Source organism: Hippocampus comes, unplaced genomic scaffold (genome assembly GCF_001891065.2).
Source record: "Hippocampus comes isolate QL1 unplaced genomic scaffold, H_comes_QL1_v1.1 scaffold6, whole genome shotgun sequence".
NCBI lineage: Eukaryota > Metazoa > Chordata > Actinopteri > Syngnathiformes > Syngnathidae > Hippocampus > Hippocampus comes.
Window position 1 is genome coordinate 457,063 of NW_017805833.1, and position 27,058 is coordinate 484,120.

General features: G+C 43.4%; 2 protein-coding genes and 1 long non-coding RNA gene across 4 annotated transcripts in view; 2 read left to right on the top strand and 1 right to left on the bottom strand.

Moving 5' to 3' along the window:
* Positions 1-14,791, bottom strand: part of map3k10 (mitogen-activated protein kinase kinase kinase 10) — a 28,351-nt gene extending 13,560 nt beyond the window's left edge. The window contains exon 1 of the mRNA XM_019887683.1: positions 12,053-14,791. Coding sequence (XP_019743242.1) covers positions 12,053-12,929 — 877 coding nt within the window. The 5' untranslated portion in view covers positions 12,930-14,791. The remainder of the gene's footprint in view (positions 1-12,052) is intronic.
* On the top strand, positions 1,934-5,137 carry LOC109526406 (uncharacterized). Its single transcript, XR_002170329.1, has 2 exons — positions 1,934-2,494; positions 3,857-5,137. It is a non-coding gene; the product is annotated as an uncharacterized LOC109526406 (long non-coding RNA).
* A 2,726-nt stretch (positions 14,792-17,517) lies between the features above and the next one.
* The window catches only part of sipa1l3 (signal-induced proliferation-associated 1 like 3), a 57,008-nt gene continuing 47,467 nt past the window's right edge, over positions 17,518-27,058 (top strand). The window contains exon 1 of one of the 2 annotated variants that reach the window (XM_019887655.1): positions 17,518-17,657. The gene's annotated coding sequence lies outside the window, so the exon portion shown is untranslated. The remainder of the gene's footprint in view (positions 17,658-27,058) is intronic. The other variant, XM_019887654.1, reaches the window with a different exon arrangement.

Consider the following 27,058-nt stretch of genomic DNA (forward strand, 5'->3'; position numbering starts at 1 on the left):
AGCCACAACATTAATATCACAGGCACAATACTGTACAATGAAACCAAATATTCTGCCAATTCAAAGGTAGTAACCCAAAGTCAGTTAGGACAGGCCTCTTGAGGAAAAGCACGATAGAAAATGCATGTATGTGGATGCATCAAAATGAGGACTTAACCATAATATTTTGGTTACCTCGATTAGTTACATGGGAGTCAAAAATACAGTGAATTCATTGTTCGGTATTCACAAATTCAACAAATGGTGAATTTTTGGGTAGAGCCTAACCATTGTTGTTCATGGAGAAACTCGCCTGTTTGCAAGAAGCATGAAGATTTTTTTTTTTAAACGCTCAAAACAAAATACTGTATTTATTGTATTGTAGTGTCTCTTAAATTGGGCCAACAAACTATCAATGCTGGCAATAAAATACGCCCAAAAACACATCAAACTAGTTGTCCGTCCATCCATCCATTTTCCGACCCGCTTTATCCTCACAAGGGTCGCGGGGGGTGCTGGACCCTATCCCAGTTGTCTTCGGGCAGTAGGCGGGGGACACCCTGAACCGGTTGCCAGACAATCGCAGGACACACAGAGACGAACAATCATCCGCGCTCACACTCAAACCTAGGGACAATTTAGAGTGTTCCATTAACCTGGCATCCATGTTTTTGGAATGTGGGAGGAAACCAGAGTGCCCGGAGAAAACCCACGCAGGCCCGCGGAGAACATGCAAACTCCACACAGGGAGGCCAGAGCCGGAATCGAACCCTGAACCTCTGCACTGTGAGGTCGACACACTTTTTCATCACAACAAGTTTAGATTGTTATGGTTTGCTCAACTAGGATCCAGAGACTTTATGGAGTTGATGTGTCTGCGAGGGAAGGACATTGTAAAACTACTTGACATGTTGTTTTGGCTAAAGTGCTGTGTCATCGCTTTGTTGTTATGGTAACAAGGGCGGAGGTCACACTGGCTAAATGACACGGGCGTGTCACCAAATTGAAAACCCTCTCGTTATTGTTGAATTTTGTGTCATGGAAGTTTTGAAAACATGAACGCAAACAAGGATTTGGAGTAGAACAATGTTACACGCTTAACGCTGGAAAAACAAAACAAAGAAATATATTCTAAAACTACAGAGGCAGTAAAGTATTTTATAAAATGATACAGTACCGAGTAAATAGAATGTGAATAATTAAACAGTTTGTGCAGCATGATTTCATACATTTATTGTGCTGCTCCTTCTAGTTTGTGTGACTCAGGCCACCAGGTGGCAGCAAAATATGTATACGTATACACAAGAAGAAGACTGTCACAACTGCTCAGTAAGCCACAGTAATATAAGTGTTTTTTCACAACAGATAAATAATATATGTCTGTGAGTATTGTTATGTCTGTCTTCACGTTTCGTGGCATCATTTTTGTTCAACTTGCTTTAAGGGTTATAACACAAAGACATTGGTTCAAGTTTTGTCAGCCCGCTCTGAGGTATTGTATTGTGCGCTACAATTAAGCTAAATGGACTTTGAGGACAAATCTGTGGTTGTTTACATAAGTATGGAACATGTCATTATCTTTGTTTTATGTTTAGTTTGACACTAAACTTCAATTCGGAGTGGCACCAATCTGAGGCCTCTTTTTGTAAGAATTGTTTACTATCTGCCAAATTCCTGCTTGTGAAGGTAATATTTGTCTTTGTTCAAAAAAAGTAAAACAAATGTTTGTTGGAGGCTGGAACGGATTAATGGCATCCATCCACACATCCATCGAATTTCTAATCCGCTTATCCTTACAAGGGTCGCGGGCGTGCTGGAGCCTATCCCAGCTGTCTTCGGGCAGTAGGCGGGGTACACGCTGAGCTGGTTGCCAACCAATGGGAGGATTAATGGCATTCCAATTAATTTCAATGGATAAATTATTTCATCTGCCTCCCCTTCCTCCCTCCAGTCTGCCCACTGCAATACTGTCGCCATCCAGGCTCCCATCACAGCAAACCAGAGCAGCAACTGAGGAAGGGGATGCAAAAAAATAAAATAAAAAATCTAGAAAGCAGGAAAGAAGTGATGAATTAAAGCAGGTGTTGATCGGGTCGGAGCAAGAAAACAACGAGGCAATAAGCTTGATTGCGACGATGCAGAGTATGCACGCGAAGGCTGGAGAAAACAAGGCCAAGGAAGGGGGTCGAAATATCGCAGCTGTGAAACGGGGGCGAGGCACAGAAGCAGGGTAAGGAAACGAAGAAATGGACATTTGGGCAGAGAAGGGACGTGCACGTGCAGAAAGGAGGACATCATGAGGGGATGAAAAGATGCGGCCTTGCAGAGGTAAAGAGGAGAAATGACCGGAGGGAAAGCTTTTGTTCTTCTGTGGGCAACACAAAGCAATATCGTGTCTTTGTGTCTCAGTGACTCCCTCCGCTTTTCTGCTCCATGAGCCTTTCTTCACATAGAGTAAAGCCCACAAACAGACAAGAAATATGCCCCTGAATCAGAGGGACAAAATACTAACACGGTAAGGTATGAGTTTCAGTTTCCATTCTGATACATTATCACTAGCACTGGACGACAGCAAAGTATCATTAATGATGGGTCAATAATTCATGGAACTTTAAAGCGGCGCTCCTCAAATGAAATGAGCCAAATGTAGAGCTTACAAATTGAAACTCAGGAAGAAAGAGGTAATTTTCAAAATTTAACAACTGACAATAACAGATTATATTTTTGTGCTAGCATTGCTGCGGCACATTAATGTGCGCTGAGATCATCCTGTGTGCTGCAGGGCATTACGGCAAATTTTCACTTTATTCGTGGAAAATCTACTACCAAAAAAAAAAAAGTATCTTTGTCTATTGAATATATAATATTCAATGCCAGCGACATATAGTGATCAGCAGAATGATTAAATGTGCTTCCACTTGATGGTAGAAATTGCGTAATTAATCGCAATCAAATAGGGACACGTTTATTTATTTATTTTTTTTAGAACATACACTTTTTACATTTTGTTTTGTGGCGTGATGTGATGTTTTCCCTCATATAAAATAAGTGCCCTGGCTCAATAAAGGTTACGAAACACTGACCGCAATGGATTAAGATTTCATCCAATGAAACTTAAATTGTCATCTAAATGATTGATGTATTGGATAAATCCCCCAGATCTTATTACAGTCATAAAACTTTAAATCACTATCCTGTCCAAAAAAAAACAACAAAAAAAGACAAAAATGGATTGAGCCCACTCTAGTTCTCAGGGGTCAATTGCTGTCCAAATGCCCCCATGCGTGTGGCTAAAGGTCCTGTGGGCCGGCGGGATGCCCAACACCCGCTCCGTTTGGCTCGAGACAACACTCGTCATGCCAGGCTGCTGGCAAACAACAACAATGACCCTCTAATGGAAGAGTAAACATACTAATAGGCCAGGAGGCGCTACAGAGAGTGAATGTGGAAGATGTTGTGCACCGCGCGTGCTTTACTGGTGAAGAATAAATAGAACAGACTCCACCGAGCGTCGACAGACCGGGCGTCGACAGACAAGGCAATATTGACAAATTGAACGGTGTCATGTGTACACATTTTAGACATACAGTATCGCTAAATTACATCCATCCATCCATGCCCTGCAGGAGACTATTCAAGATGACTTTGGGGCAAAAGGTAGGATACACTCTGGACAAGTCACCAGTCAACCATTATTCACACTCACATTCACCCCTAAGGGTCAAATTAGAGTTTTGAGATGCAATTATGCTACCCTTGTCCATTTAAGATGTCAGCATTGTCTGAGCCTGGATTTGGGTTGTTGACCTACTTCTGTATGTCCACCAGTGTTGGAGACGGATACAAATTTAGATACGTTTATGTTTTTCTCTTTCAGATGTTTTCATTTGGGAAGCATGGTACACCACCTAACATTTGCTGCTGTTATCCAGTTGTAGCCAAAGCTTCTCATCCGTTGTATTAATATGCACCTCGGCATGTCAAAAATGGAGCATGAGAATGGAGGCCAATGTGTGTCACAATGCTTCCATGTCCACAGGGAGTCTAGTCTGCACTGCAATGCAGTAAAGAGAAAGAGGAGGGGTTGTTTTTCGGTTCCAATCAACTGTTCATTGACCAGTGGAGAAAATAATCACATGAGGTGCTTGTGTGTGCGTGTATCGTGTTCTGCTCTTGCGCACTTGCAGCCAATCTCACTACAACACGAGTATACCGAGTGGTGTGATTCAAACATCTGTTAAAAGCTGATGTGTGTTCACCTAGCGACATCAGGACAAAGTGCACCGACAAGGCAGTTCTCTGAAACGCTGACGTGAGGCCAACATGGCACCGATACTAATGCATTCATTTTTTGACTACCAATACAGTCTCATCCAAAATATTGGACTAGTACAGCCGACAAAATTATTTTGACTGTAGACTGAAAACAACAAAGAAGACTGAAGTCCTATGTAGAGCAGGGACGTCCAAACTATTTCCACTGAGGTCCAAATAAGGAAAGAGAGGAGGTGAGTGAAGGGCAGGGTCAGTCAATTCAATATGCTTTCGGTCAACATATGCATAAAAAAAGTCTCTCAAATTGGTATTGTTGACGGAAAAGCAAAAAAAAAATAATAATAATAATAATTAGCTTTAGAGTCAGTATCACCATTTGAGACCTTGATTTTCTTAAAAAGGCAGTTACCCCTCAATGACAGGGTGGACAGCAATTGCTTTGCATGCAAAGTGCTCAGGATGATGATGAAAATGGAGTATACATGATCAAAATGACTAATTTTGTCAAATAACCTATTGTGGACAATGTAAAAAGAATTTGATTTAGCATAATTTAACCTTTTATTATGCTCACTGTAGCTAGCAGAGGAGTGTGTGGGAAATGACAAAACCATGTACATCCAGTGAAAAAAAAATGTAAAATGAAGGAAGCACATTTGAGGGGACTTGGTATGCGTACAAATGTTTGGCCACTTATAATAAGACCTCAGAGATTCATTATTCTGCTATATTTTCATGGGAACAGGGTGATTCGGATGAAGACACCAAGGACACTTTATGGTGATATTGACCGATTAGTATATCTATGTTCTTTTTTTTTTTAAGTGTGAAGAAAAATGTATTATCTTGTAATGTTGCCATGTATTGACAATTTTAAACTTTGTGACATTTTTTTTCATTGAACAAAAAAAAACCATTATGCCGCATTTTAACATTTAGCTTTTTTCTTGGAAACTTTGAATGTGGGTCGTGTCGAATTTTTTTTTCTTAAGAATGAGCAGCAAGGTAAAAAAAACTTACAGCGGGCCACTGATGGTGGGCAGGCCGGACTTTGAACATCACTGCTGTAGAGTGCGTATTTTAGCTGCTACAGAGGAAACAAACAGTAACTGAAAGGGGCGGCCTTGAACTGTTGATCTTTTGTCTCGTATTGAGCTTTTGAATCTTTTCAGTATACAGTATATCCAAAATGGTTCTACCCTTATTGCAACACCAAGAATCCCTTCTACTGAAATGGACAAAGTCTTGGAAGTTACTGCTTCATTGATTGATCCATCGAGTGTTCGGATATACCCCAGAGCATGCCTTTAATTTATATTCTTCTTCTTCTTGGAGCCTTTAAAATGATCCCTTCACAAACCTTCCATCCTTCATACCTTTCTTCTTCTTTTTTTTTAACATTTTCTTACCACACGGTGTCCCTCATTGTGGCCTGTGGCATGTTTCACAATGCTAGCCTGCACACCAAAGTCAAACTGGTGTAATGCATGTCCCCAATGCCGCATTCATCCATCCCTCCTCCCTTCTGTGCATCTCTCCATTCCCAGTCAAGCCCCCAGGGGTTTTCTACATTCCTGCTTTGCTCCTTGCTTGCTTGCATCCATGCCTCCACTCTCTCATTCGCTGCCTGAAGTCACCCACGGCTGCTTCTTCCTCCTCCTCCCTCCTCGTCCTCCTCCCCTGCAGTGACTCCTCTGCCACTGTGAGCCATGCTCTCTTTCTGTCTTGGGCTGCGGTGTGAGAATGGGGTCATTGTTGCTCTGTGGGGATGTGTACATGCGTTTGTGCTGTGTGTGTGTGGGCTCCTGATCCAGCGCCAGTGTGTCCTGCTGTCCAACCTCCATGCGCACGCATACTCAGTGCACTGTACTGGAGAAGAGACACAGACACGCCTGAATATGGACGGTCGTGAATACACAGCTTGTCTTGTAATTGTTCTGTAATCCACAAGGACAGTGATGCTACTGATACCGCACTGGGTAAAATGAAGTAGCATTCTACTGTATACGAGACATGTAGTTCAACCTGCATTTTTTTTTTTTTTTAAACAGAAATACAAGAGGTTGTATAGTGAGATTGCATCTGGAAGGATGCTGGAGTACCCAGTGAAAACAGCACAGGCACCGAAAGAACATGCAAGGTCCACATGAGGAGTCTGGAGCCAAAATTCGAACCCTGAATGCCAGAAGTGTGAGTTAGACATTCTAACCACTTGTTCTACTGACTGAAATATAGGGGTCATGGTATATTCATTTTTTTTTCCTGGTCACATCCCATGTTTATCATGGGCCCTTGTTGCTAGGCAGAATTCACATGGCTCAGACATAACTTCCCCAGATGCCAGTTAAAAATGTCCACAAATGGAAAAAAAGGTGAGTGTGGATGCAATCTCCATAGACAACCTCCTTGTGTCTAATGGCATGAAATACACATTTCCTTGATAAAATAATGAGTTTTTTCTTATTTCAAATATGTGCCTTGCCTCAATAGAGGTTGGGAATCCCTGCAGTAATGTACATAGCATTGCGTAGGAGCAAGGTGGCATAACAAGAAATTAAGTTTAAATATAAAAATATAAATGCTGAAACTAGTGTGACACTGCCCCTAAAATGCACTTGTTTTATATTGCAATTTAAACTCTCAAAGATGTCATAATCTTAAATAAAAAATAATCATAAGTTTATAGTTACCAGTAGTGTCGAACTGCACTGAATCATACCGGAAGGTGCTTCAAATATCTTAGTTACCTTATCGGCTTAAACCGGAGTACAATTCCATCTTTATAAAGGAAAATTGTATATCATGCAAGGGATGTTGAATTGTGGCCCATCAAAGTCGTGAAGTAATTTTGTAGTGTGGGGGTTCACCAACAGGTAGCCCTCAAGGACGACATGAGTAGCCCACGGGCCTGTTCTAAAAATATCGAACGAGTGGCATTGTGATTTCTTAGGAAGCGACCAGTAGAAAATGTGAACAATGGCCGAGATTTATAGAAATAAAGTGCTCCATATTGACATTTCCAGTATCTGTTTCCTAACAATTGGGATAAATCGTTAACATGATCAGTGTCTTCACATAAATGAAAATCATTAATGATTATTGATAACATCAAATTTAATTATAAAAGATAACTCGCATAAATTTGTTATTCCAAAAGTGTGTATCAAACCAGTAGCCCTTTGCATTCATCGGCAACCAATGAGTAGCACTCGGTTTCAAAAAGGTAGGTGACCCCTGCTGCGGTGTAACTTTAATCCGCAACCATGAAATGCTTCATTCAGTGTGAAAGCTTGAGATGTGAAAGTGGTCGCAGTCCCATCATTTCTAGTTTGCACTCGTCGAAGTTAGTCACCATGTCACTCTCCGAAGGATTAGCTCGCGGGACCAGCCACCACTCTAATCCCTTTCCTCAACAGCCCCACTCTTTATTCTAATAACCACAGCCAGACGCAGTCACTCTGTATTTTACAGGCCTACGCACCATATCTCGCCTCCCTAATCTGTTTAGCAGCTAATAAAGCATTTGTTTGCACTTTTGCTAACTATGTTAAATTTTAACCAAAAGAGGAATAAACAGAAGATGCCGATTACATTTGATTTGTTTTTTCTGGGAATGACGTGACACTATAAAAAAAAAAAAAAAAAAGCATCTTGTTGTGCACTTTTAAAACAATTGTGGCTGTTAGGCCAAGTGTTTGTCTACAGTGACCGAAACCAGGAAACTGTGGGCATCATAAAAGCTTTATTAATGCTATGGGCAAATACTAGGTAACATTTTACATTTGATCACTATTTACTTACTGGCAAAATAGGAATAAAAGGGAAAGGGTAGACACAAAAACAGAGATTCAATTTTAGGAATATTTAAAATACATCCATCTATCCTCCATTTTTTGGGGGGGGAGTACTTGTCCTGAATGGGGCAGCAGTGGTTTATCCTACTTGTCCGAGATGTTACAGTTCAAAATTGTCAAAAAAAATCAATGCAATTGCAATTTTTTTTTTTTTTGGATGCATATGCAAGCCACAAATGATGGGGGCACAATATAAAATCTCTCCTTGGGTGCCACATTGAGGTGGGCCAGCTCTGGTCCAGCTGAATGGGACAAATGTGTCAGAAATGGGCAACCAATGTATATTGTGATAAAATTTCCTACATCTGTCAAAATAAATTGAACAATGTTAGTCTTGACACGCAGCCTTAATTTGTTGAGTTGTGCCCCGGATGCACTTTTCACATCTCATATTTGAATATTCTTAATGGCAGCGGCATTTTCACTGATGTGTATGATGAACCACAGCCACGCTCTCAGACATCAAATGTATATACTGTATTACTCTGTAAAGTCGTATAGCAATGAGAAGACGGCCTCTTTATGCAACCTAGTGAGACCGGCGCCCTACGCTGTGAGAAACCCGAGGCTGATGCGGGATCAGGGTGACAGGTAAAGCATGACCAAGAGGCCAATGACTAGCCTGCTCACAAACATGAAGTGACATCACTCTAAAGGAGGTCATGGTAATCAGATTATCCCCCAGCCATAGCCTCACCAGGTTAAAACGGCAGACTATATAAACATACACTGGCATGATTTATAAAGTACGAGGGGATAATTTTAGAGGAAAGCTTACTAGCGAGCCCAAAATAAAGCTCAGTTAAAATATACACACACAGGCACTCACTCAATGAACAGTATGTCATAAATGGCCTTGATAAGTTTTTTTTTTTTTTAAAGAGGCATAGCAGAAGGAAACATCATACTGAGCTCCAAGCCCATGGAAGGTATGAGAAGAGGCTCTGTTAGCAACGCACCCATGCCAAGTGGTTGGCGGTTTGAAGAGGATACCTGAGAGCAGTGCACCCGCACAATAAACTGAGATGTAACCCAAAACGGAGATGAACCACTGTTTACCCCCTGCACTCTCCTCCTCTTGTTCTTTCCCATCAGTCGTCTGACTCGCGGGTCATACATCCTCGCGCTCTTTGGACTCCAGTACTACCCACATGGATTTTTCTTCTCAATTGATTTTTGAAAATACGAGTTGCGCCAAGAGGGGAAAACAAACTCAAATCGAAATAAATAAGTGACAAAATTGCGCCACCTTAACATGCATCAAACATGGAAGAACATGACAAAACTTGGCAATACCATTAGATGCCGAGTTTTGTTACACCCAATTGGGTACTGTCACATTTTGTTATGGTTACCTCGTTTTGCTACGACTGACCAGGTTTCTCATCTGCAAAATGACTGCCGTGGCAAATTTTTGGCATCCTTGCCAATCACAATCGGTTGGGATGGCCCAGACCCCAACGAATCAGTTTTGTCCACAGTGGCCTGAAATGCGATTGCCATTGCCACGGGCAACATAATGTAAACGTAGCTTAAGATGAATGATTTTCGAATGGGAGTAGGAAGCCGCAGTACCTGGAGGAAAACCCACACGTGAGACTTGAATCTGAATCTGAATCTCCTGACTGTGGCTGTGACTACAACAACATGCTGCCCCAAAGCAATGCTAATCATTGAGTTTTGACTAATTTTTCACCACAACTGCACCAAACATGTTGGGAACAGAAATTGATCCTGGACCAGCTAATTTGGTTCACTTTCCACTACAATTTACACGACCAAAAAAAAAAAAACAAACGAACAAAAAAAAAAAAAAAACGCGGCAAGTGGATTACAGAGTATATTTTGATTAAAATGGATCAAAGCTCATGCTAGGGTGAAAGCATCCTTCATTTCTCACTGTATTTTCCCCCTTCCCCAACAGAAAATGCCAGGCAACTAAGTTTTGTTGACTTTGGTATTTCAACAAGCCAACCTCCGGGGTTTGTCTCGCAGCTATTTATTCTGAAATTGATGCACATGGTCCACTCGCACCACGATGCTCAAGTGTCTCTTAAAGCAAGATCCAGGGGAAGGTATTAGGGAGGGTCCAAGCATTGACACAAACACAGTAGCATTTCTTTTATGCTGTCATTTACAAGTAGACAATAGTTGAAATTAGGGCATTGACATTTAACGCAGTGGCCGATAGAGGCTAGAAGCTGCATGACTCAACGGCACAGAAGCAATGCCATGTACAATAGTATCCACTGGTGCCCACCCCTTACCGTTAGTGGAGCCGCATAATGGGAAGTTAAAGAAATTAAGAATCAAAGATGCAAATGATGCCAAGAGGATTGTGGCCTTTTTCTGCGGATCAGCGATATAAGCGTGTTTATGCTACTCTTCAACTGTCTCACCCTTTTGAAAAGAGCCTTTAGTCAGCATCCTGCACTCTCCACCCACACTCGCCCCCCCCCCCATCAAGCACGTCAGAGGAGATCAACGCACGCCTTCGGAGACGCATATCTCCCATGCGCTCACATGCGTCCAGGCTTTGATTCCATTTGTGTGATGCACTAACAACTGCAACTGCGTCTTTAAAACAGCAAGTAGCACAAAGGAACAAAAATAGCACAGTGAGTTGCAGAGCAGAAGTGCTCTGCTTGAATACGAAGAGGAGGAGGAAGAGGAGGAGCAGATGGATGATGGAGAAAAGGTGGCCAACGGAGACACATTTTACAGAATTTAGGCTTCCTGACACTGATGTGATTGTATTACATGATGTGTGCCCTGCGATTGGCTGGCAACCGGTTCAGGGTGTCCCCCGCCTACTGCCCGAAGACAGTTGGGATAGGCTCCAGCACCCCCCACGATACTTGTGAGGATAAAGCGGATCAGAAAATGGATGGATGGATGGACTTGACATAACAAAAACACTCCCAATCAGTCGCAATGCTATTTGAGTCCGGCAACAACATTTACGTGAGATCACTTCCTAATCGGCTGTCGTTCAGTTTCACGTCACAATTACAGAGACACAGGCTGGGCCAGACTCAGTGTTGACCACATACATAAAGACTTGCCATCTACTTGAATAGGTTGAAGCAGGGATCACCAACTGCAGTCCTCGTGGGCCCCTAACCTGCATGTTTTACACGTTTGCCCACTCTAACACATCTGATTCAAATGATCAGCTCATCAACAAACGGTTCGGAAGCCGGATAATGATCCAGAATTTTTCAATCAGGTGTGCTGGAGGAGAGAAAGATCTAAAACATGCAGGATAGGGGCCCATGAGGATCACCTTTGGGGAATCCTGAGTTTAACATTTAATATAGTTGGCCTTAACCATTTTCTGAGAAGATTGGGGAAGAAAAATCACTGTAAACACAGCCCATACCGCAGGAAAATTGCTCAGGATAATCGTTTAGAGACATCCGACTATCATGCCTTTGCTGAAATTTGGCCTGATTATCGGTATGCATGTACCCCATTTGAACTACAAACCAACTATTATCATGTTTGTAAAAGCAGGCTTTTTGATACAGCTTATATCAGATCTGAATAACTATCTCCTAATGTCAATGTCAGTGAGTGCATTGGGATCAATCCGTATTTGTGTACATTTATGACCACAGACTGAGCATCAAGATCACAAACATGTCACAAGGACAAGAAATGAACACAGCTATGTTGGTTGTGTTGTTGGAAACTTTCATCATGCCTATTTGGAAGTAGACTTCAATTTAGATATACAAACATATGCTAATGACTGCTTCAAATTCTTAGCTATCATGACCACATTGCGTTGCTAACAAGCCATTGTGGGCAACACAATCTCGGTTTATCTGGTTGATCCTCCAATTGAACTCTGCCCCATCTTCTGAAGCTTTAAGGATCTCCGAATCATGACACTTCTCATTCCAAAGGCATTAAAAAGACACAAATTGATTTATACTCACTATTGCTGGACTTGAGGTCTCTGTGGATGATGGGTACAAATGCCTGGTTGTGAAGGTAGTCCATCCCTGTTGCAATCTGCACAGCCCAGTTCACCAGCACCCTCGGGGGCACCTTCTTTCCAGCCAATGATCGGTTGAGGGCCCCACCTCTGGCGTATTCCATGACCAAGCACAGGTTGGGCTCGCGCAAGCAGACCCCACGCAATGCGATGATGTTGGGGTGCCGGAGCATCCAGAAGAGTCTGGCCTCCTGGCGTACGCTCTCCGCTGTCACGCTGATGTCTTCGTCAGGGTCTTGCCTCGCAGCCTTGACTGCAACTTCTTCCCCCTGCCAGATCCCTTTATACACCTTCCCAAATCCACCAGCTCCAATAACCTCCTCTAGGAGCAGTTCGGAGAAGTCGACCTCCAAAGGGCATTCACTCACATCTACAGTGAGCTGCTGGTAGTTGGGAGCATCCCCCTTTGTCACATAGTTGCTGGGAAAGATACCCACCTTATCCTGGATCTTGCCCGTCCACCAACCCTCATCCCCAGAAACTTTGGAGTCTTTGGAGAGAACTTCCAGGAGGTCCCCACGCCTAAGGGTTAACTCCTCATCTGCTGTTGCCTCGTAATCGAACACCGCTGTCCAGTAGGGGTTGGGTGCTGTGCAGTGGTGGTGAGAGTCCGGGGAGGCGAAAGATGAGTTCCAGCTACTGCCATTCTCCATTTGCATGACCGGGGCAGGGCACATGAGAGGCGGCGGGGTCATATTCGGAGACATGGAGGATGCTGTTGATGGAATGAGGCATGGTGGAGGTGGGGAGCAGCAGCCCCCACAGCTGGTGCAGGACAGGGGGGCTGCCGTGTTGCTCACTCTGCCGTACGGGTTCATGGAGGCCGGACTGGTGTTGGACACTGCAAGTCTGCCCTCTGTCAACTCAGGCACAATACACACCGCAGGCCCATCAACTGATGCGAGGTGTCCTCGGCCACCAGTAGAGGGGTAAGGGGGATCAGCGGATCAAAGAAATGGGAGTGTTGCACCCCCATAACCGCATCTTGTTGTTGAAACAGTGCCAAATCCCGCTTCCGCTCGTGGGGAGCGCATGTATTCTTAAAAGGGTCAGGTCACTCGGGGACAATGCACATTAGGTCAAACCCCACCGCCACGAGAGTATCCCATGACTGACTATGTCTCTATTGAAAGTTGTTAGAATTGCAATTTTCTCTGTAAAAAAAACTACGCGTGTTGATTTCTTAAGGCATAACTCATATTCCTTATCGCTCATGAAACACTGACTTGAAACCTCCTACCATAACCATTACAGTAAATAGGCAAAGTGCTCATGTAGATCTAAACTAGATGACAATTAGGTCTCATGCTGTTGCCTGGATGAATTTTCCATGCATTGTGAGAATCCAAAAGGGGCTGTCATTAGATTGGATTAGCAGGGGACTGACTGTGGTTAGACTACAAGTGAAAATGACAGACCCTGACAGAGCCCTGTGCAATCCTCTGAGCCGGGGTCCTCATTATCGAGTGTACACGCTCCTCCCCCGTCAGCCATCTCCATGAATATGGGCTGCTTTCTCTTTATACAGCGCGGCATAGATGGCCGAATGGATGGATCTCTTTTCGGTGCCTTACATCCCGAAAGTCCGCTCCGGACTAATTCCTGCATGAAAGGCCACTCTGCTCAAAACAACCCCCGGACAGCCTCTATCAAAAGGGGGTCCGCTCATATCAATTCATTCAGTCCACAGCTGGAAAGCAGGTCAGTGTAGAGACAAAAAAAAGTGATGATGGCAAATGGACGTGGATGGGAGGCTTATTCATTTTAGTGTTAGCTTATCCATCAGCGGAGGAGGAGGGAGCCTGTAAATGTCTAGGGGCTTCTTTAAGACGGCAGGATGAAAAAATAGCTTATCAGCATTAACCTAATGGTGCAGCATAAATTAAGGCCATGTTCCATAATATAATAGTTCAATCACAGTGATATAGTCCACATCTGAAGGGTTGCACTATGATAAAAGCAAGTATTTACTGTAACCCAACCTGCACCGTGGGCATAGCAACATCCATCGACTACTTATGGGCGTGAGACTGCATCTCAGCGATCCACATCATCCACACGTCAAGCCTCCGTGGTGTCCCTCGCCTTGCCAATCATCCAGATGTCCCCCCAAAAAAAGCTCCATCGGTATTTAGACACATCGATCGAGCTGTCAAATACACCGGGCCAATCACTCGTCGTCTGATCAAATCCACACCGGCTGACGTGCACTCGGCTCGGGGAACAAGTGTCCGGCTGGTCGCTGCCCCACGGAGCAGAAAGCTGTCGACGGGCCCTGTTTGTGTGCATATATCCCATGCAGAATGAGCAGTATCCGGGCACACACGCCGTGGTGGAGGAGGCACAGTATCAGTCTGGTAGAACGGGAGAGACACACTGAGCCGCCGCCGCTGGTGGTTGTGATGACGTTCCGTTGCATTCTGGGTAATGTAGTCTCATGCCCATGTCGCTGACCTACATCAACGTGCTAGCTCATCAATCATAAACGTGGCACAATAATAACGGATTACTGATCATTAGCTCGGCAGCCCTGTTTCATTGCCACATTGTACGAATAGAACGACTCGATATTGGAATGGCAATAACATAATACACAAGTGAAAACTAGGGCCAGTTATTTTTATGACGTGCAAATGCCGAACCTTCTTCGATACAATATGTGACCTCCCCACGTCACGTTGTACTGCCAACGTCAAAATAAATTACAAATATATTTTTAAAATAAAATATAATCCATCCGGGAGGTGGGGGTGGGGGGGTGCTGGAGCCTATCCCAGCTGTCTTCGGGCAATAGGCGGGGGACACCATAAATTACAATGAAAACTAAAATTATTCACAAAATGAAATTTTCCTAAGCATTAGTTGAGCATAATGTTGAAATTTAGTTATATCATTAATATACAGTATTAGTTGAATTGTATGAACAAATGAATTTAAAATATTTTGCGCGACACTGACCTCGGGTGTCTACAAAGTATAGTACAAGCACGCGCATGTCTATGTTGTACGAGACATGAGTGGGAATCGCAGGAGAAATCAGTCACAATACAATCTTTTTTTGAGATATATTGCTAAGAACGATTGCTATAATATCACGATATATCAATTAGGCAATAGAATATTACGCAAACATTCAATTCCCATTTCAGGGTCAACTCCATTACAGGGATGTGGCGTCATCATGCCCTAAAAATGCTCTTTAGAAAACATTGGTATGTAAAACAAATGAGATGTTTCATTGGACCCACGTAAGGATAAACGGTTCAGATAATGGATGGATGGATTGCATATTCCGTATGTTCTTGTAACGTTTTTTTTTGTATTATTAATATTTGAATTCCTGTGTTAGTGTGATCTTGTTTTATTCCTTTCTTCAGTTTTTCTTTTTTTCTGACCTTATTCTTCAAAGATGCCAAAGGTGAATGGGACATCTTAAAAAAAGTACACAACATTTATTTTGGTTGACAATTTACGGTGCCAAATTATGGTTTTTAACCAATATAAGGAAATAGAAACTTGGTTGGAAATTAATTTTGCCTGTCGTCAAATCTAACATTGTTGAAGTTGCTGTCAGTACTTATGGTTCAGGTAGCTAAACTAAAAGATTAGAGAGACCAAAAGTAACCACCTCATAGTCGGCCTTAAGTTCCGGAAACTTTTAGTTCTTGGTAATTGTGATTCTCGGAACTAAAACATTTCAGAAAACTGAAGCACCCATTGCGTCTGTCGCCACAGGTCCACCTTAAGGGAAATTTTACTGCTTGATACTTGTGGTTCACCTCATTTTCACCCAGGGGGCTACAATTCAATGCAGGCGTTGTGTCACTGTCGATGAAAATTAGTAACTGGATGAACCAAAAGCGGCACAGTGTAGACTGGTTAGAATGTTGGCCTCACAGTGCAAAGGTGCAGGGTTCGATCAGACTGGTTAGCGTGTTGGCCTCACAGTGCAAAGGTTCAGGGTTCGATTGGGGCTCCGGCCTTCCTGTGTGGAGTTTACATGGTCTCCCTGTGCCTGTGTGGGTTTTCTCCGGATACTCCGGTTTCCTCCCACATTCCAAAAACATGCAAGGCAGGGTAATTGAACACCCGAAATTGCCCCCTAGGTGTGATTGTGAGTGCGAATGGTTGTTTGTCTATGTGTGCCCTGTGATTGGCTGGCAACCAGTTCGGGGTGTGCTGCTGCCCAAAGACAGCTGGGATAAACTCCAGCATCCCTCGCGACGATGAGAAGAAAGGAGTGTCAGCGCAGAGCACCGATGCGGATGTGGAACTCGGAGTCGCAGCTTGGAATTGAAGCGGATTTACATGGGACAGGAGAAGAGAGACAATATCTCTTTTTTGTTAATGGGTGCTACAGCTTCTTGTTCCTTTCAAGCTTGTAGCAGACGTGTGCACATTGCAGCATGACATCTTTGATCCACTGGTGAAAAGGACACTTTGATTCACTCGTCTTTCATCTATAACTGCTTCAGACAACAAATTGTATGCAGGAAAGTGGCTAAGATTGCACAATTGTCTGTGTCTACAGTACTGTGTTGTCTTGTATTATTTTGTCATTTTATGTTAACTTTTCTTTTGATGGCACCGCGGACACCTGCAGCGGCTCTTCGTGTTTTATGCTGTCTTGAGAGGGAAGAAATTTCATTTGTGCTGTGCACATACAGCACATTTGACAATAAAGTTGTACTTGACTTGACTTGACTTGACCCTAGTGAGGATAAAGTGGTTCGGAAAATGAATGAATGAATGTTTTAAAGGCTTTCAATGGTGAACTTTCAACAATGAAAAGAAGATTGCGAATGGATTGCACTATTAGTGTTTGACTGCATGGTACGAGTACCACTAGTGGTACGCAGCCTCTCTTGTGGTACATCACTGTTAAATAAAATTCAATTAAACATGAAATACAATCAAACACATTCCACTGAAGCTGGTAGCTGTGTAAGAGCTCATTTAAATAAAAAAATCAGTAATGTAGATGTATTTTACTGTTGATTTATTTATTTATTTAGGGAGTTTACTTTGTGTAAAAAACTTTGAGAACCACTGCGTATAGCAAAAAGTTGGCTTTTGGGCCCCAGAGAGGCTTGGTCCGGCATTGTGCCTTGCTACCACAAGATGCCGCTGTTGGCCCACATACGGGTAGGAGATGAGCAATAAGCGAACAATTAATGTAATTAATGAGTCAAGTGTTTCTTTAATGGAAATCGTTCATATTCACATGGAAAACATGCATATACTTTTACACTGATCACTGATTATGCACCCAAAAAATTGTAACTTCCACTTATCGTTTCACAGAGGGCCATTGACAGTCCACTTCACTTGCCAGGCCATGAGTGCTGCCTCTTGGCCGTGGACTGACTGCGCATGCGCAGTGACGTCGGGTACCGCTGTGCTCCGCCGTGGTTTCGGTTGAGCATTCTTGGCAGTGTCTCGCTCAGGGAACAGCAACTGGAGGCTGCTTTTTTTCTTGCCATGTCTGGAGACTAATTTTAATGCTGCTCAAGCCGGAGGGGGACCCTCGTCGCAATTTTATCAAGGTACGACCTCTTTTAGTTGCTCTTTATAACTGCTTCAAGTGGTCCGGCTCGGTTATTTTTAAGCGGCGAAAGAAGTGGCGAGCGGTATTAGTGAGCTAAGCAAACATTGAACTCTGAGAAGCTGCCCAAAGAGGGCAACTTTCAGTTAAATGCTATTCGTTGTGTTTTTACCACGACTCCGACATTCCATTTGGTAAAACGCTTCAAGCGTCACTTCACTTCACCCACTGCCGTTTACTCAAGATAATAGCCTGTCGCTTACGCCGGCTACTTTGATTAACTGCCCTCATAGAGCCACCCTGGTCCTCGTTCTGCGCATGCTCACTGCGCTATGCAGCCTTCCCATTTGAAGTTCTCCCCATCTGAGTTCGTTACGGTCGTCAGGTTCCAAGTGGCTACGGCAAAACTACTGCATCTAGACAATGGGAGCTTTGTTTGTTGGGGTGGGTGGGGGGCGGCTTGTTACCCCCTCCCCCTAAACACGGACAAGCGCTGCATGTAGAGTAGTAGCTTGTGCTGCAGTCGGAAGTTGCTTGTGACAGGCGGCGTGGGAAATGTTGTGCCTCGCACAAGTGTTTATGTGGTCGACTCAAACGCGACCCAGTTTACCTGGATGGCTTCGTGCAACATGTTTCAAATGGGAGGAATGCTCATGTTGTGCTAGACACGTGTATGCTTAAACGTGAATTTGGCAAGTTATTATATTCTGACTATTATGGTGCTGCCGGGGTTATAAACAAACTATAAAAGTTTGTGTAGGTATTATGATAATCTCATTGAGGGGGGTATTCATATAGTTCCAGGAATAGTGTCTAGTACTCCTGCATTTTTTTTCGTCACAGGTAACATCCCGACAGTGGCGAGGCCATCAGCATTTGACAGTTTAGGCTTTGCAGGTTTTGTATGCATGTAATTCCATTGTCTGTATCTTGGACTGATGGAGCAGTGTTGCAAAATTGCAAGAGGTTTTTCTGTGATGACAACAGTTCAACCCAGTGCGGCACTACGGAATAGTCTTTTGCTGGCTTTGTGTGAATGCCTGCCTGAAAGAGTTTGGGATTTTTTCATCAATGGTGGTATTAGCAGCCCTTGTGCTGCGTAGTTTGTCAAGAACATATCCTCCTTCGATAAACTTGGATAGCTTTATTTGTTCTTCACGTTGGAGCAATACGTTGTCTCGAACTGGTGCTGAACTTCCAGTCAGGGACACATTTTCTTTTCTGACATGGGTAACGATATAATGTATGTATACAGACTAAAACTGCATAACTTTAGCTGTCAATTGTTAGCCTAATAACTTAAGTGTCTAAATTATTTTTTACATTTTGGGAAAACAATGGTTATGATTAATTGAATAACTCAATTAGAAATGAAGTTCCCAAATTTTACCTGATTTAAGGCATTCAATTTCAGGAGTTCCACTGTAGTTCTTTTCCCTAGGAGGGCTGTTTAAGTTATTCAAATGAACACTACAAGTGGCCCTGTTTTGGGGAGGTGACCTTGTTCTTTGAGTTACCCTGTGGATGGTAACACGACCCGAAGCAGCTACATGGAATTCATTCATAATTCATCCATAAATGTTAATCACATCGGTGCTTTTCCTTGTTCAGACATGTCCAAATCTCCACATTGAACAAGTCTCTTGAAAGCTCTGGCTATAATGTTACCAGAGGGAGCAGCCATCTATTTCTGTAAAATATCAAACTAATAAAATAACAAAAAAAAAAAAAAATAATAATCCAAATGTATCCGCAGCTTGCACTAGTGCATAGCTCTAATCAAACAAAGCATCTTGTCATCAAGAAAATGGAATCTGGGCCACCCAAGTTTCACCTGTAAACACACTGACAATGTATGGCTGGCTCGAGGTGACTCACCAGCTTTTGACTTTGTTCTGCTCTTTACACAAGCAGCTCCGTTCTTGTCAGCCTTTGCGTGAGCAATCAAATCTCTCCAAGGGGGAGGCTCGTAAGATTTTTTTAAGGCATGACCGCTTTTTGGCACTGAGGCTACTTATAACACTCCCTCCCAGACCACGACTTTTTATCAGACCTCCTGGTGTTAAAATGAGAATTCGTTCTCTTTGGAGGAGGCGTCTTTGTTAAACATTGCATCGTAGTTAAATGAAGGCTAATAGTTTTACCAATTTAACTGACATCATATCATACTTTAGACATTCACCCGTTTTCAGAGTTTGGTCATGTCACATTTGCAAGCTGAGCTGTGATTGGTCGTTACATGAGCCTTTTGGCTCTATGATGTCATTTTCAGTCGACAGCAAGTGGCAAAATGGTCACCTCCTGAGATGGAATAAAACGGGTGGATTTTGCCAATTAACCCATATTCCAGAAACGGAATATTAATCAGAAGGCCGTGTACTGTATAGACTAGCTTGGGACTTCCCCTACGTTTGGTGAACTTTGGCAAATTTGTTGATTTGTTGAGTTGATTATGCACATAAATTTGCTAAACACTTGTCCTATACAGTCATATCCTTTCTAAAGATTTATAGAGATCTTGATTTGATTGACAGCAATTTGAGGATAATTACCACGCCGTTTTGAGTTGTGCTTACATATATAATGAGGCCTACATTGATTTGAAATGTAACGTGAACCCATAAAATATGCTGCAGTGCCACCAGTCTAATGTGAACAGGCTGTGCCGTTGGATCCGAGTGCATTATCCAGTTGAAGATGAAATAGCTTTGGGTAATTATCAGTATTGCCGCAACCTGTCCGCACTCTCTGATATATTCGTCCCCCTGCCCATAAATGAGCGTGCCTGGCTGTTAACAGGTACATGATTTACAGAGACATCTCTCTGCTGTACGGCCGCCTCAGCAACTATAAAGCATTAGCCAAGCTGACAATTCATCAGTCAAGGTTTTTCAGATGGGAAAGGATTGAACATTTCCTCAAGGTGTTGTTGTTTGCAAATCTATGCGGAGGGGGATTGAGAATATCATGCTACTTGAATGTAAATGACCCCAACAGGCCCTTTCTACATTAGTCCCAATATAAAGGCCAGGGTCGGTGCGCTCACTGTGGATGTGAAAGTGAATGGCTCTACCAGACGTGGCAAAAATCCCAGACTGCATCCTCCTTCCTTTGACTTCCCCTGTGCCGGTCGTGTTCGACTGGGGTAAATATAGCCCGGAGCTTCTCACTAGAGGATAAACACAGATGTCGAGCCGGCGTTTCTTGCCACAGGTCGGCCTCGCGTCCTCCCACTGGTCAGCTCTGGCCGCAGAGGGAGAGCCATCCGTCCACCCACAAGACACTTCAAACGACTCCTGGCTGAAACATGGGGCAGATGTGCAGCCGAAGGGGACATATACACGACCAGACAAATGGTAATTTATTGACACAGGGCTTCCGTTGAGCTTTTTTACAATATTGCTACAAGGAGGTGCCAAAGGAACATTTCCACAGGCAGGGCAACTAATATAATGTAATGCTTACCAGCTCCAGAACGATAACAGTGCATCATATCTCCATCTCCTTATAATGCGTGCCTCTGTCATGTGGGCATAGTGACGTCAAAGACTCCAGAGTTCATAGATGGTAAAAGCAGCAATTGTTCGTTCATTCTGCAGGGACGAAGCCTTGTTCTGGAAGCTTCCAAGGCACTCAGAAATCCATTGATATGAATTGTCACGATTGAGAAGGGCGTGTGTCTTTTACTGGAGGATGCCTTTTTCTTTTTTTTCCTCCTTTTTTTTTTTTTTAATTTGTATTTTTACAAAGTGTGTAAGTGTTTCCACAAGGCTTTACCAAACAGGTAACAGGTGGCCCATGTGTTTTTGTATGTACGCGAGAGAGTGTCTTGTCATGTCGCAGACTCGATCGACAATTTGCCAAAATAGTCCTGGAAGGAGGAACTCCTGGATGACATCCATCTGTTTTTATGGAGAGAACAGGAGTGGTTTAAGCCAGAGTCTCACTTGCCAATGTGCTCGCGCACACACGCATATCATGGGCAATAAACCCATTTTGCGTCCAAACAACACTCTCAATCTATTTTAATTTCTGTTACAGTCTGATTATTCTTTTTCTTCTTGTCCTCCAGTTCCCCATGTGAGATGATGCTGCATTATTGCCATGCATCATTGCACAGTGCTTATCTGTTTTAGTTGGTTGGATGAACAAAACAATTACCTTTGAAGATACTAAAACAAAGAGAGTTCAAAGAAGTGGAGAGTGTTTTTCTGTCATGTGTTTTGTCTGTTATATACAGTGGCGGCAACACAAAATATGAGACCTGGCTCTAAAAATGTACATCCTTAGGTAATAACCAAAGACTGTTTATATTTGTGGTGGACTTGTTTAGAAGTGCACTAAACTATGGCTGCAACGATTAATCAAATTTATAATAATTATATTTAAAAAAAAAAATCTTCCTCTAAGCTTCGCAGGGTTTGTTTTTCCACGAGTGTCGCGAACCAGATGGAACGAAACTGTGAAGCGATGGTGAATGTCCGAAGCTTGGGACCATTTCACACTTTACAAGAAACGATAACATTCAACGTGTACCAAAAACAGCACGTTTAAAAGCGCCAGAAGAAGGTCACGTTTCATGTTAATTTAAGATAGCCTACCATTGCTACTTACAACATATTTTAATGCCCCCGCAAATGGTCACGTATTGTCACCACCGAAGATGCACTTTCAATTGCTTTATTGAACAAACGGTAAGAAAATAAACACGTAATAAGCACATTCTTACACGATCTGCTGATGGCCACAAGGCCCAACCAAGATAAAATAAAAGCCCCTTGAAGCGGTCCGAAGTGGTTCGACGTTTTTCAGCGAAGTTTTCATTGGTTGGAATTAGTTTCAAGCTTCAACTCAGTTGTCTTACTTTCAACACGTGAATCGTTAAGTCGATTATGCTTGGCAGTACTGCATGTTAACTTTTCTTTTGTTGGCGGCGCGGACACCCGCAGCGGCTCCTCTTGTTGTATGTTGTGAGAGGGAAGAAATTTCATCTGCACATTTGACAATAAAGTTGTACTTGATAATTGATCATATTTTTCCCCCTCCTGAACCCATTTTTGTTTCCAGCTACAAAGCAAAAAAGACCCCTTAGTTTATAGTCCCCTCGTGTGAAATAGCATCAGTGTTTTATTTCTCTTCTACTGGAGGTCAAGATGTTGAACAGGAAGTGTGTGCGGTGGGATGTGAATCACAGGCTCTGCATTACGGAGAGCAGAGCTGTGTCCTTAAGATTTAAGAGATTACTCACAGCTAGTTCACGACAGGATGTGAGTAAAACGCAAAAAAATCCCTTTGGTCTCTCGTGTGATACTGCCCTCGGATTCCTTCCTGAATGTTTGCTGGCATCATTCTGCATTCATCCATCCATTTTCCAATCCGCTTTATTCTCACAAGGGTCGCAGGGCGTGCTGGAGCCTATCCCAGCCGTCTTCGGGCAGTAGGCGAGCGACACCCTGAACCGGTTGCCAGTCAATCGCAGGGCACACAACGATGAACAACCATCCATGCTGACACTCACAGCTAGGGACAATTTGGAGTGTTCAGTCAGCCTGCCACGCATGTTTTTGGAATGTGGGAGGAAACCGGAGTACCCGGAGAAAAGCCAAGCAGGCCTGGGGAGAACATGCAAAGTCTACACAGGAAAGCTGGAGCCGGGATCGAACCCATGACCTCTGCATTGTGAGGTCGACGCGCTAACCACTAGATTACCGGGCCGCCATTCTGCATTCACTTATCTTCATTTCAAGAGAGGAGCAGTAAGTTCCAGGTAGGGTCAAATGTTGGGAAACACTAGTCAATATCAAGTTGAGTGTTCAAGATTTGTGTCTATTCGGTGACTTTTTAGTCAGCCTCATTGTGAAACATTTTATGATACAACATTAACATTTGTTTTCCTTATTTGTGCTGGGGGTGCAGTAATCCGGTCACTCGGCTTCTTCACAATTCACATTGCGAGTCATGATTGACGACTGTTGAGCCTTTATTTTCATGCAAATTGAAAGCAGCATGTGGTCATTCCGCAAATGCCTCATGTTGAACTATTTTGAGTTACTGTATCAGAAAGTGAATCCCCCGCCCACATTTCCAAATCAGATTTGTCACTGTCATGCAGGCCTTTCTTGCCAGGCTTCCACACAAGCACCATTGATGTACAAAAAGAATGTGGTATGTTAATGTATTTGCTGCTGTGAAGCAACGCTTCTTTCGATATCTTCATTGAATATCAACTGAATTTCTCGCATTTTGAAAAGCAAGACCATGAAGATAGCACCGTTTAAAAAAGTTCATTTATTTATTTTGTCGCAGAAGCCCCACACAGCATGACAATTTTCAATGATGTTGATAAATGTGTGCGTGCGTGTGCGTGTGTGTGTGCGTGTGCGTGTGCGTGTGCGTGTGCGTGTGCGTGTGCGTGTGTGTGTGTGTGTGTATACATACATACATACATACATACATGTATCTATCCATCCATCCATTTTCCGCTCCGCTTATCCTCACAAGGGTCACTGGGGGTGCTGGAGCCTATCCCAGCCGTCTTCGGGCAGTAGGCGGGGACACCCTGAACCGTTCGCCAGCCAATCGCAGGGCACACAGAAAGGAACAACCATCCACACTCACACTCACACCTAGGAGCAATTTAGAGTGTTCAATCAGCCTGCCATGCATGTTTTTGGAATCTGGGAGGAAACCAGAGTACCTGGAGAAAACCTACGCAGGCCCGGAGAGAACATGCAAACTCCACACCGGAAAAACGGCAATACCTAAGAATTAAATGTTCAAATTAAGTGAACGAAATGAAACTATTTTCATTTAAAAATTAGTTGTTACTCTTGGAGAATAAACAAAAATGGAAGAGGGGGTACTTATGATATAACAAAAAGTTTCAGGTGTCCCCAAGCCCAAAAAGGTTGAGAACCACTGGTCCAAGTCGAAAAATGTGATTGATAATGAATTGACTTCAAGCTGAAACCGTCACTGCGCAGTGGTACAGTCCGCATGTTGACTCCTTGGTTTGATCCCGAGTGCGTAATGCATTCTCTACCAGAGTTCTTTGAATGAGAGAAAGAGCTCTTAAGCTTTTTTAATTTCCAGCAGTGGGGAAAGAAGAAGGAAGTGACACAGTTTTGGGTGTATCTCCATGCAACACCAGGCCTCGCTATCATCGTGGGAGAAAATCAGACAGACAGGCTTACAATTTGGAGGAGATAGAAGGTGGACACAAAGAGTCGAAAGCAGAGGTTTAAGCCAAGCCACCTGATACCTGCTCTTTTAACCCAAACACTTTTTCCTTTTGTGTTTTTCGCATGTACTCTGCAACCAAGTTGTGAATGGATAACCATCTGCTTGTGTATGTTAGGTAAAGCATCATCTGAGGAATGACAATAACGAGACAAAACCATGGCAAAGGATCAGCATCCAAAAAGCAGATGAAGCGGTGTGATAGAAAACAGTGTGGAAATGTGATTCAACCCTCTCTCGTGTTAGGTGAGATCCTCAGAGGGGGGATCCAGTCTGTGGAGTTTGTGTGAACGTCCGGGTAGAAATACACCACTTATTGTCCGGCTGTGTCTCTGGAGATGGTGTGTATTGCTGAGTGAATTTCCTCCTTGCAACGAGTTTGATTAATGAAAAGGCGAAAAGGGGAGACGGGAGGAAACAGCCTATGTTTTGTCTGTGAATGCTATTTATTGGTAACTCTGTTTGCTGAAGGTCACTGCTATCAGCCCACCACTTCTACAAACCTGTTTGACACACTTGTTTTGCCCAAAATTTCGTGCAGACGCATTTCTTGTATGCAGAGCCACTGTTAATGTGCACAATGTGTACACTTGCATGCAGAGGTGCCGGCAGTGGACTGTTTTCCCAGAGGTTCCCACGTCTGAATCTGACAGAAATGCCGGCAGCCCCCCGCATTGGGAGCCTGCGGGCTGTGTTTTTTGTTTTAGGCCAACTTGGCTCATTGCACTTGTTTCCACGATTGGTACTTTTTAAAGGCTAGCGCAGCTCATCAAATGTTTCCCGTCTACGCCTGGAGAACAAGTCGGCCAGTGTATGCCGTCCAGAGCATACACAAACACACGTGCAGCTGAGTGTGGGTGTACATGCATGCAGGGCTGTGGAGCTACACCCTGGACGCCCTCTTAACCAAACACTGAGAGAATTAGAAAGGACCTCTGGATGTATTGAGCTTGTTGTGACAGCGCCGTGCAACTGCCTTGGCCTGCGAGAGAGAGAGATGAGTGAACATGACGGAGTTCCGGCAGTGCAGCTGCTCAGAGGAGAGCCATATTTTACTTGGCTGTTATTACTGGCCAAATTCCTCTTCAGAGATGCCTGTCTAAATGCCTGGGATAGTTTTAAAGGGCTGAGATCTTTCTCAGGGTGTACAACTCCCTCTTACCTCCTCTTCGTGATTGATTCGCTGAACTTGCAACCAACGAACATACATAAATTACATCAGCCGCATTAGAACCATATGGCGCTTTTCGGACAAAGTTGACCTCTGGATTTTGATGCCCAAGAGCTAGTAGGACTTCACTCGGGAGTTGTGTTTTACGTAAAGTCACTGCCAGTTGAAAGCAACCACACCTTGCTCGTGTAACCCTCTTTCAAATGAGGCAATATATTTTCTTTGTCGACGGTATTCATGTGAGCACACCACCTGCCGCACATTTGTTTTGTCTAAGCCCACGCGTACTACATTGGGAATTCATTTTTCATATGCACTCATCCTATTTAGTAGTTTACACAAGACTGTTTTAAAACACTTTTTGGAGGTTGAATCTCTGAAAACAAGCATGACTATTTCGGTCCAAAAGTTGAGCATCGTACACAGAGGGTCCTTGATTTATATATGTATGAAAAACCAACAAATTATGCATTGGGTATTTGCGCTGCTGTAGTTCACTCTCTCTTTTCTGGCTGCTTTGTTTCTCTTTTCAGTGTCAGTTTGTACAGTGCTGTCTGCAGCTCTGTTTCAGCTCTGTCTCAATGGACCTACTGTACTGTGTTTGCGCTTCCTCAACAAAGTCCCGCTGGCTAACTGTTCCTCATTTCTCAGGGGCCCGGCACTGGATCAGAGCCCTGCTGCAGCACTACAGTTTCAAGTCTGTGTGTATTATGTCTGATAGTGTTGACTCCAAACACATGTTAAGATCACATGCCTTTAAAAATAATGACATTGAACTCAATATGTGACTCTTTTTGAGTAGGAATGCAAACGAGGCTCCCCACAGGCACTTTAAAGTCATCAACACACTTTCATTTAAACAAATGCTGAATTTTCTTTCACTTCAAAAAGCTAAACTGGCATACTGTTCACACACACACACACACACACACACACACACACACACACACACACACACACACACACACACACACACACACAAAACTGCGCGC